The 12,434-nt window shown below is 40.1% G+C and overlaps 1 protein-coding gene across 1 annotated transcript in view; it reads right to left on the reverse strand.

The window, feature by feature from the left end:
- Positions 1-4,120: 4,120 nt before the first annotated feature.
- LOC114476342 (tetratricopeptide repeat protein 7A-like) overlaps positions 4,121-12,434 on the reverse strand; it is a 77,523-nt gene continuing 69,209 nt past the window's right edge. Inside the window, exons 16-20 of the mRNA XM_028467775.1 lie at positions 12,136-12,252; positions 10,549-10,661; positions 7,945-8,079; positions 4,527-4,729; positions 4,121-4,183 (exon numbers count right to left, since the gene is read on the reverse strand). Coding sequence (XP_028323576.1) covers positions 4,121-4,183; positions 4,527-4,729; positions 7,945-8,079; positions 10,549-10,661; positions 12,136-12,252 — 631 coding nt within the window. The remainder of the gene's footprint in view (positions 4,184-4,526; positions 4,730-7,944; positions 8,080-10,548; positions 10,662-12,135; positions 12,253-12,434) is intronic.

Raw genomic sequence — 12,434 nt, forward strand, 5'->3', positions numbered from 1 at the left:
TCACAGTAAACATGGTGATGCTGCTTTTAGTTGTTATGCTGCAAAGAAGTGGAACAAACTGCCAGCGGAGCTGAAGTCAGCATCACATGAACATTTTTAAATCAAAGTTAAAGGCTTTTCTTTTTCTCTACTGCGTATGATTGAGAGAGATTTATGGTCATGTTGATGATGTCATGTGTTTGTTGATGATTTTAATTGATTTTACTGATGATTTTAAATGTTCTTATTGATTTTAAACAATTGAATGTTTTATCATGTAAAGCACATTGAGTTGCCTTGTGTATGAAATGCACTATACAAATAAATTTGCCTTGCCTAATAACATTAGCATCGTTATCATATCAAATAGCATTAGCAGAGTAAGTTATCCTCCTGCATTAGCTGTGACAGAAAAAAGCCTGCACAGCATCTGATGGACGTTCCCTCAGACAAAAGCGTAGCATACAGTATGTACTAGTGCAGAGAAACCGGAGTATCATCCAAGAATGCCACGAGAATCCTCCTGAAGGCAGGGCCACATAAATGGGCCACTGACACACTAAGTGTTCACAGAAATAATGCACAAAGCTGGAGCTGTTGTAAATGGGAAGTGCTTCAAATAAAAATGTGTCCCACTTAGGTTTCATAATAATGCAGGAATGCAGCCATTCGCCTCAATTAGCACGTCTAAATATAATCCACCTTTTCTAAGGATTCTGTAGGATGGAATATTTAGTATTTGGGTCAACAACACATTTAGTTTACTCAAAAAAGAGCAGAAAGTCAACACACACACACACACACACACACACACACACACACACACACACACACACACACACACACACACACACACACACGCACACACACACACACACACACACACACACACTAAATGCTGGTCAGACTGAGGACACATCTGTCCGTTACAGACCCAGCGTGGGACTCCTCCAGCTGGCTGCGTTTCAACGTTTCACCCCCTGGGATTGGTTCTCCCACAGACCAAATATGGAAGAGACGGAGCTTACTCGTGCATGTCTACTTCCCCACACACACAAAGTCAAAGAAAAAAAATAAGTATTAGCCTTATGTGGTCACAAGATGAGTCACACTTAAGGCAGAGAGCGATCCATGGATGCTTTTCATCTACGTGTGAAGCTATGATCAGTGTGAAGATGGAGGAATATCCCTCTCTGCTCCCTCACCATGACAACAGATAGACTAAAGGTTACAGTATCTGTGCTTAATCCACTGAATCATCTTTTCTACAAGACAGACAGAGAGACTGAGCATCAGTGTGGATGGAGGTGGGGGAGGGGAGGAGGGGGGGATTTGTGCAGCGGCTGCAGTGAGAGAGAGAATTAAAAAAAAGATTTTAATATGTTTTTAAAATAGATTGTTATCGTGTTATCGTTGATGTTTGTTTGTGATTTAAACGACTACTTACCTCCCTTATTATTTGTGCAAGTGTTTAATGTGTAGGTCTTATAGATCAGTGTTTTTCAAATGGGGGTACGTCGCACTACATGGGGAGAGAGAGAGAGAGAGAGAGAGAGGGCAATTACCAAAGGAAAGCATTAAAAATATGGGGCTTTATAATGTTTTTTTTTAGTTAAAAATGATAATCATAATAACGATGATAGAACACCAAACTTCCGCGGCCTCCAGCGGGCGCAATTCAGCCCCTAACCAAAAACAAACCATATATTCAGATTCAGGGGAATAAGACGCGTCCGCTGGTGCCACATTTTCCATTAACACCAATTTTGTTTTTCGCCTTTAGCGGGCGCAGTTTTCACTTTACCCGGGAGGGATACACATATTCGGACTCGGGCAGCCGCTTTCACACTGCTCTCTCCCATACACACAGTAAAGAGGCGTTGCCCTTCCCGCGTGTGGGCGTGGTTCCAGTGCCTCTAACTGACACGCCCCCAGCATCTCAGAGCAGTGAGAAGTGCTTGTTTTTCCATGATTTTTATATACTTTTTTCATCTTTCAAATTTGGCTCAGTGGTTAATGACACATGTTTCTGTGGTGTGACAAACTTATAACACACATTTATTTCTGCTTTACACAGACTTTAAAGAAGCTCGATCAATCTCCCTTTACAGAGCGTATCGTCTCTCACTCTGAGTGACAGCTGTTAAATGTGCCATGTTTCAGCACCAAGGACAGTACAAAACTTTCAACTTTCAGAACACAAAAAGCCACAAATACAAAACAATTACAAACTTTCACACCATAACTCTAATAAATCAGCAGGAAATGAAAATAAAATGTGTTCTTACTTTTGATTTGTCAAAACAGCCAAAAAACAACCATGAAGAACTTTGTATCTTTACAACTTTTTTACATATTTCACAGCCGAGGCCTGCGTTGTCTTTCATAAACCTAGAGCAGCAGCTCATTTTAGCTTTGAACTGAGCCTCCTGTGTCCTGTCTGTTGGAGGCAGGTTCTCCTGCATTAGCATCATCGCTAAAGGTGCTGCTACTTGCTATGCTAACTGCTGCTACTTGCCCACACTAACTGCTGCTACTCGCTACGCTAACTACTTCTACTCGCTGCGCTAACTGTTGCTACTCGCTACGCTAACTGCCGCTACTCGCTACGCTAACTGCTGCTACTCGCTACGCTAACTGCTGCTACTCGCTACGCTAACTACTGCTACTCGCTACGCTAACTGCTGCTACTCGCTACACTAACTGCTGCTACTCGCTACACTAACTGCTGCTACTCACTACGCTAACTACTGCTACTCGCTACGCTAACTGCTGCTACTCGCTACACTAACTGCTGCTACTCGCTACACTAACTACTGCTACTCGCTACGCTAACTACTGCTACTCGCTACGCTAACTGCTGCTACTCGCTACACTAACTACTGCTACTCGCTACGCTAACTACTGCTACTCGCTACGCTAACTGCTGCTACTCGCTACGCTAACTGCTGCTACTCGCTACACTAACTGCTGCTACTCGCTACACTAACTACTGCTACTCGCTACGCTAACTACTGCTACTCGCTACGCTAACTGCTGCTACTCGCTACACTAACTGCTGCTACTCGCTACACTAACTGCTGCTACTCGCTACACTAACTGCTGCTACTCGCTACGCTAACTGCTGCTACTCGCTACGCTAACTGCTGCTACTCGCTACACTAACTGCTGCTACTCGCTACACTAACTACTGCTACTCGCTACACTAACTGCTGCTACTCGCTACGCTAACTGCTGCTACTCGCTACACTAGCTGCTGCTACTCACTACGCTAACTGCTGCTACTCGCTACGCTAACTACTGCTGCTCGCTACGCTAACTGCTGCTACTTGCTACACTAACTGCTGCTACTCGCTACACTAACTGCTGCTACTCGCTACGCTAACTGCTGCTACTGCTCTCCTCCGCGATTTCCACAGAAACAATCTTTACCTCAGGCTTAGCTTCACTTATTGGCCTAAAAAATCTCTTTAAATCAACTGATTTTTGTTTTGGTTTTTTTTTGCCATTTTCTACGTCTTCCAAGCTGACAGAGACACTATTTTTGTGCAAAATCACACTTTAGACGTAGCGTGGGGGCGTGGCCTGACTTTGTTCTCTCTCTCACTCGCGCTCAGTTTTTACATTCAGTTTTGTTTGTACAATGACGTTTCCAGTGATTTCAACTCAATAAAAGACACAGCTGTCCACATATATCATTACACAATGTAATCAAAGCAAATAAGGTGAATGAATAAATCATAAATGACATGCTGGATCCAATCAAATAAGTGCCTCTTAAAATTTGATCCTGCTCCGGCCCAAATTAAGCCCTGGCGTGTTTGACCAGAAACAATAAAAACTATAGAAATCAATCTATTCAGGAGGCACTAAATACTGTTTCATTGTAATTTAGATAATGGGATTCTTTAAAATGTGTATTATCACTCATTCATTCTATCATTATTCTCTATAAGTTGTTTTTTCACAGTATTCTGAGCAAAAAGTTGTAGTCAGACAAAGGGGGGTACTTGGATTTAGAAATAGGAGAAAGGGGGTACTTGAGCCAAAAAAAGTTTGAGAACCACTGCTATAGATGATGCAGTCTTCCTTTGTGTTTTAATTCTATCAGTAAGACTTAGGACTACATCACGTGTATCCATCACCTCCGTCTGCCGTGGCCTGTCCTTTCATTGAGGATCCAGTGATTCATGATAACGAAGCCCTTATTATAGGTAGAGAGGGACAGAGTAGACTCTTAAAGTGTAAGCACACCCTAAAAACACTTTTTTTCTGCTGAATACATAAATGATTAGTAAGGGTGCAAGAAAAAAATTGATTTTGTGATATACCATTTTATTTGAAACTCTTATTTCCTGACAATAACAGCCTCCTTCTATCAAAGCACCTCTCCTTCCATTTCTACTGGTAAGTATTGGAAAAAGTTCAGTTAGTAACTGATTCCCACTATGTGAGCAGGCCTGACCTCAGCAATGACTTCTTGCATCATTGAATGAAGGCACTTCAATAGACATGTTCAGAATGTGTTCACATGTACAGTTTCTTACTATGTGCACCAGTATCTGCTCTCCTGTAGGATGGATGGCCAGCGCCTCATCGTACAGACACTTGGCTTCGTCCAACTGACCGCGGAGTTCAGCCAGACGGCCGCGCTGCAGAAGCACAGAGTGTGAGTTGGGGAAGATGGCGCTGGCCTCAGCGATGCAGAACTGGGCCTCCTTCAACCGGCCGTCTGCCATGAACAGCTCCCCTAAAAGAGGAGGAAGAGCGAGAATAGAGGGAGGTAGAGAGAGAGCAGAGGGAGGTAGAGAGAGAATAGAGGGAGGTAGAGAGAGAATAGAAGGAGGTAGAGAGAGAATAGAGGGAGGTAGAGAGAGAATAGAGGGAGGTAGAGAGAGAATAGAGGGAGGTAGAGAGAGAATAGAGGGAGGTAGAGAGAGAGCAGAGGGAGGTAGAGAGAGAATAGAGGGAGGTAGAGAGAGAACAGAGGGAGGTAGAGAGAGAATAGAGGGATGTAGAGAGAGAACAGAGGAGAAAGAGGGTGAAACAGGTCAGTCACAAAAATTAAGTTTGGACATGAAACATAAGAAAAGATGATAGTCTGATTAGGGATGGGAATTGATAAGAATTTAGCCTGATTCTGATTCCATTATCGATACTGCTTATCAATTTGATTCCTTACCGATTCTCTTCTCGATTCCTTATTGATTGTCATTGCGTGAGGGAATGAAATAATACAAATGAATTTGTTTGCTTTAACTCTTTATTATATTATCTTTATCTCTTTAATTTCCTGCAGGTATATCAGCTCTCTTTTAATCCACCAGGTATAGATTGTTTTCACTGGATAGTAATATATACAAAAGCGCTATATAAAATTGATTACATTATTATTATTATTACAACATATGACACATTTTGGCTACAAACATTTGAGAATATTTACAGTGCTCCTTTTGAACTTGAACAACTTGATCCAAAACTAATTCAGACATAAAACAAATAATTGATCTGTAAAAAAAAGAACATATTAACCAAAAGTACATCTGCACTATTTGTTATGTATTTAAACGGTAAAGCTTTAGTTTAATCTTTGTTTACATTTCTATAAATGGACCTTCAGAGACGCCGTCCCCATTGTTACATGTGATGTCATCAGCCGTGTGTGTGTGTGTGTGTACGTGTGAAAGAGCAAACTAATGACAAAGATCAGTATACCAGTCCGTCTCCCGTGTCTGATTACTTGTTATGAGGACATACAGTAAACTGGTGACGAGGTGTGTGTTCTTGCTGAAGTTTGTTGTTTTTGGAAGAAAAATGTGTGCAAGAAGCAACTTTAGCGCGAGTGTACAGAACCAGGAAGTGACTAGTGTAGCAACAGAGACGCTACAGACACAGCACAGAGGACAGCACAGCTGCAGGTGGAGGAGCTGGATTCTCCGTGGTGGACAGCAAAGAACTATATGGTGGGAGGAGCTTCACTTGGTGCTAGCATAAACATAATATACAGGACCTGGAGGGGTTTATAGTTACATATTTGCGACGTAAGAGGAACCGATAAGCGGAATTGAAATACAAGCAAACATTACTGGGTTCTCAGAAAAAAAACGTTTTTTGGTTCTCATCCCTAAGTCTGATACAGTAAAGATAACACGTGTGTAGTGCGAAGAGATACCAGTTATAAAAGCACTTTCTACATACAAACATTTCATGGTTTCACTTTAATTAGATGGTAAGATAATATGGAAGGCTAGCAGTAACTTAAAGGTGACATATTATCAACGATCAACTTTATCACGAGGTAACTTGAGTGTCCACCGGCACACAAAATGTGAAATAAGACCATCCAGTCGTTTGTTTGTGGTCTTACTACACAGAGTAAATTGCTCAGTTTCAAATTTTTGGAGTTTGTGACGTCACAAGCTAAGACAATACACTCCCCTCTGCTGGTAACTCCACCCATGGACTCCACCCCCAAAAGTGATCTATCGCCTCGTGTCACTGATGTGATGTGTTTGAGGAAGGAAGGATGTGTTAGGGAGGAAGTGACAGATGGAAAAGGAATGCTAGGATGGATGGATGGATAGATGGATGGATGGATGGATGGATGGATGAATAGATGGATAGATGGATGGATGGATGGATGGATGGATGGATGAATAGATGGATGGATGGATGGATGGATGGATGGATGGATGAATAGATGAATGGATGGATGGATGGATGAATAGATGGATGAATAGATGGATGGATGGATGGATGGATGAATGAATGGATGGATGGATGGATGGATGGATGAATAGATGGATGGATGGATGGATGGATGGGGGAAATGGGACACACCGTTTGACTCCCACGTCATGTAACAGCAGGAGGCTAGTCAACCATAGAGCTCATGTTCTTATGCTTTGAGTATGGGTGGTGAATCAATGGAATAAATTGTAGCTGTGGCTACAACAATAGCTTACCACCACATGTGGAGTGAAAGAATAATGCAATGAAATGTAAAGTGCTTTGAGTGTCTATTCAAAGCACTTCATAAAATCCAATGCATTATTATTATATTCCATTAATGCTCCACTCGTAAGGCAGAAGGTTTGACATTTTCCAGAGGTGAAAGTAATGGATTTCAAGTACTCACATTACTGTAATTGAGTTGCTTTTATGGGTACTTGTGCTTTTTTGTGTATATTTCTAAATCAGTATTTTTACTTGTACTTAAGTATGTTTCAAAAGAATTAATTCATTATATTTCTACACTCAACCATTACTGAGCAAATTATTATTATTTGTTTTATTATGATCAACAGACATTGTGAAACTACAAAAAATTTAACGACCAGACAGCAATCAAACGCATCACATCATCGTCGACCAATCAGATTAAAGGTAATGCACCAAAACGTCATTGAATGCTGGTGATTTTCTCAGTTTTAGAGTTCATAAATATAGCTACATTTACAGCCTGATAATTTGTTTTATTTTGAATTGAAATCATTGGTGTTATTTTATTTTATTTTTTTAAAAGAATTGTACATTTTGACACTTTTATTTTATACGGATGCCTTTGTGGAAAATAAATCAAAACTTCCAATTGTGCAAGATTTGGTCTCTTTCTTTTTAATTTTATACATGAGATGTTTACTGTATGCAAGGGAACAAGATTTATTACCAAAAATAAACAATAAAGTATTTTATGTATGACTTACTTGCACTTGTACTTGAGTACAGTACAGTTTCAATCAAGTACCAATACTTCTACTTCTAGAATATATCAGAACTCTTTACACCTGTCGAATTTTCTCAACAAAAACCCACCAAGTGTCATTCTACATCTACATATATGCTGTTATGGAGGATATTTTGCTACATGTAGCTCAGACACTCACGTGGCGGTCGTAAAAATGCGAAAATTCAAGTTTCCCACACATTTTTAAACACTTCACAAGTGATGGCCCGCCCTACCAGCCTGAAGCCAGATGCGTTCCAGGGTGGTCCAGATGTAGGTGGGGCCCTGACGTCGTGTGGAGCTGATGTCTGACACCTCAGAGAGCGCCGCCTCCAGGCGGGACGCTGCCAGCGAAGAGGGACTCTGAGAACCTGCAAGGAGTAAAGTTTCACATGTAGGGCCTCCAATTTTCCCTGATAGTGGAAAATATGCAGAAAAAATGGAATTCACATTGTGTGACAGAAAAATTTATTTAAAATCAGGTTCCAACGTGACACAGCAATGACTCACATGCATGTTTTTGGACAATGTTACACATTTTCATGCTATTTTTTTTCTCCTTGATAACGATTACTGGAATGTCTAGAACAAGGGAGTCAAACTCATTTTAGTTCAGGGGCCTCATATCGAGCAGTTTGATCCCAAGTGGGCCCCAGATTATAGGCAGGAAAAACAATTCTTATTTAATTGGGATAGATTTTGTGGAATAAATTAAGGAAATTGTAGGATTTTAGAAAAATGTAGTTATATCAACAATTTGTCTGCCATCATGAGATATAACATGGATAAACTGTGAGACCTGCAAATATTGTGAATTTGTACTGAATTTGTATTGGAGGCACTGAAATTTCAACAAGTAATATATTTAGATAATATTTAAATTTATTGTTATTTTACTTTGTCCTGCGGGCCGGATTAGATGCTTTAAAAGGCCGGATATCAAACAAAGGACAATATCACACAATTCTATGGGATTTTTCCCGTCAAAAGCAGTGTTAAGTTCTCGTGATTTCAGCAAAATCTTCCTGATATCTAAAATATTACACAATTCCCATGAAACTTTACAATATTAGCAAGGTTTACGTTTTCCCCACTGTTATATCACATGATGGCTGTCATTTTTAATCGTAAAATGTTAAAATAACTCATTAAAAAAAAAAAAAAAAAAAGTCCTGTAATTCTCTTCAAATCATTCCACAAAATGTCCCCAAATTACACGAAAATTGATCACAAAATCAATTAAATGGAAAGTTTAGATCAGCATGGACTGATATCTGTCACTTATTACATATTCTATCATTTGTTTATATGTGAAAGTGCAAACTAGATCACAATAATTATTAAATTACTCATTTTTCCACCTAAAATCTGTAGCCCACTAAGTAACTAAGTAACAGTAGGGCTCCCCCTAAAGGTCACTGTTGTAAACACTCCTCACCCCCCGCCGCCTGCCCCACCCCACAGCTACATCGTACCTTTGCTCTCCCAAGACAGTAGCAACCGATCACTGAAAAATCCTAATACAACAGTGACACTAAGGGTGCTTTCACACATATAGTCCCATGTGACCATGTGACCAGTATGAGGAAGAGAGACAAGTAGAATAAATGAATGATGAGGGAGTAATACGGAAGGAAGTGTGGAAATGTGCGTGTGTGTGTTTGTTTGTGTGCTGACCAGCTCTATCTATTCATCTAGATGGATAGATGAATAGATAGATGTATAGATAGATGAAATGATATTTGTGTGTGTGCTGCCTGATGAAGCACTGGGTTGTGAGTGTGTGTGCGTGCCTGTTGCCGCAACGTGTGTGATTGCGGTGTGTTGCTGCTGAGCTGTCACTGCTCCGTTCCTCAGACAAAGGTCTTCTTTGCCTTTTTTTTCTGGCTCCGCCCTGATATAAGTTTGAGAAAAGTGAATTTGTAGACAACCGTGTGCAGCCACAGGGCTGGTCATAATCTAGCATTAGTTTGTATTGGGCTGCCGTAAAGCAGTACGTCTTGCCACCGGGTTGAAGGCAGGAAAGTTGTAAGTGTGGTTTTCTGGCCAGAGACAGCAGGGGGGATGAAAGACCCCCAATTACCCCATAACCACTTGTAGAACCCTCACAGGGACTATGAGAAAAAGTTACTTAGTTCTGCTTTAAGATAAACTGCTACGTATTTGGCCCCCAAACTAAAATAAGTTTGACACCCTTGATCTACAGCATTTAAAATATGAAATTAATAACAGTAGTTGACTCTATTAACCTTTTTAGCATGTTTGGTGTTATTTTGTGAAGCTTAATAACCAGTAAAGTAAAAAAAATCTAAACTGGAAAAGATGATGAAACGTACATGTAAAGTGAAGTGGAAATGAGTAAACTCTGGAACACAATTGAGGAAATTTGAACACAACGACTTGTGTAAGTGGACGAAAACAGTCTTTAAAACATGAGATAATGTGAAAACATCAAATTTTCATACTTAAAAAAACATGACAGAGCTCATGGTGAAAGCAAAGGGAATAGCACATAAGGAAAGCTACTGATGCTAATCACTTTTTAAAGCCCTGACAGCTAAATAAAGAGTGATGCTTGGTCCTGTTGGACTGGTGGAAGTGTGGAGAGATATTCAAACGGCACATCTGCTTTCCAAAATCAGGTTAGAGGAAAGCAAGCAGGGCTTTAATCCAGAACGGGTCAAACGGTGGAGGATTTAGTCTGACCTACAAATTCCCCTGTCTCTCTGCTATTTACCTGCAGCGATGTGTTTAACTCTTAACAATCCATTAAAATAGTGAATATTCACACTGGCCCAGTGACTGGCTTTATTCTAAAGGACACAAACAGGAAAACAGACCAATGGAGGCATCCTGGAAGTCTGGCAGCGTGAGGTGGATGGAGGGTTTCCTGGGCCCAGGATTGACCTCCACTCGCTCAGCCATGGGAATACTGCTGCTGTCATCTGTCTCACTGGAACCACAATAACATGGACATGAATAAATGGACAACAGAATTACAGATAAATACAGAATATTACTGGAAAATGCACAAAAGGACAACAAAAATACTGAAAAGAACAACAAGTGTTGTAAAAATACAGCAAAATTTCACAAAATCACACCAAAGGACGTCAAAAAATTTCAAAAGGACGACAAAGTTACATAAAACTACAAAAAATTACAGGAAAATATACAAAAGGACAATTAAATTAAATAACAGGACACAGAAATAAACAAAAATAGACACACAGACAACAAAGTAACAGGGAAATACACAAAGGACAACAAAAACACACACAAGAATGAAAATACAAAAATTTTTTGAAAAATATACAAAAGGACAACAAAAATACAACAAAAATACACAAAGAACAACATAAAGTATAGAAAAATACAGAAAGTTAGAAAAATACACCAAATGACTACAGAAATATACAAAAGGACAACAGAATGACAGAAAAACAGACCAAAGAAAAAACACAAAAGGACAACAGAAAACAGCAAAAAATACACAAAATGGCTCCATAAAATAAAAACAATTACAGAAAAACACACAAAACGACAACAACAAATACACAAAAATTACAGGAAAATATTCAATTTGTGGCACCCAGATCAGACAATATCTGTAACTGTATTTTTGTTTGTTTTTCTTTCTTTTATTAAAAAGAATGACGTGTATAGGCTGTTTGGAGCCAGGCATCATGTTTGTGCTAAGCTATCACATTTGTCCTTAGCTATCACGTTTGTCCTAAGCTATCACATTTGTGCTAAGCTATCATGTTTGTGCTAAGCTATCACGTTTGTGCTAAGCTATCACGTTTGTGCTAAGCTATCACGTTTGTCCTAAGCTATCACGTTTGTCCTAAGCTATCACGTTTATGCTAAGCAATCACGTTTATGCTAAGATATCAAGTTTGTTCCTGGATTTACTTAGCTTCTATAGCATGTCCCGTGTCCCAGGAGCTGGCGGTGTTGTGCCAAAGTCTGTGACTTGAAAAAATCTGTGACCGCTGCAGCTTCTCGGCGATAGAGAAGAAGAATGCTACGTCAACTGCATAAACCTCTTCGTAGCTATTAAGGAGCCATTTACTCCCCCTTAAACATCACCCTCCGGTGGGTGTAGTAAATGCTGACTGGAGAATAATTACAAACGTGTTTAAGGGGGAGTAAATGTCCGCCGAGAAGCCGCAGGGATTGGAACTGTCGCCACCGACACTCGGCTGCCACTTGGCTCGGCTTCGGCTCTTGGTGACGTCATCGACTAGTCGATGTCGACTCGACTAGTCGATGTCGACTCGACTAGTATGCACATAAAGTCGACCTTTAGAATTATGAAGTCGTTGAACCTCTAGCACCCACTGGTGCTAAGCTATCATGTTTGTGCTAAGCTATCACGTTGAACAGATTTAGTGCTTACTAAATGATGACTAACCCATACTCACCTGGAGCGACTGACATCATAGCGGATTTGCCAAAGTTGCAGCATCTCCTCGCAGGTGTGCAGGGCCACAGCGGGGCAGTGCACCACTTCCTCAAGCTTCACCTTCGTAAACAGCAAACTGATAAAGAAAGATTACTCACTGTCATCAGATAGAAACTTCATTTCCTCACATTCTTAAATAGCTCAAACTTTGAACAGTATTCTGACTCTGGATCAGTTTGAAAAATAAATAAATTCCAATCTCTCATCTTTGGAAAAAATAAAAAAAATGAATATCTCAGTTTGTAATGAGCCGATCTT

Source organism: Gouania willdenowi, chromosome 15 (genome assembly GCF_900634775.1).
Source record: "Gouania willdenowi chromosome 15, fGouWil2.1, whole genome shotgun sequence".
Taxonomy (NCBI): domain Eukaryota; kingdom Metazoa; phylum Chordata; class Actinopteri; order Blenniiformes; family Gobiesocidae; genus Gouania; species Gouania willdenowi.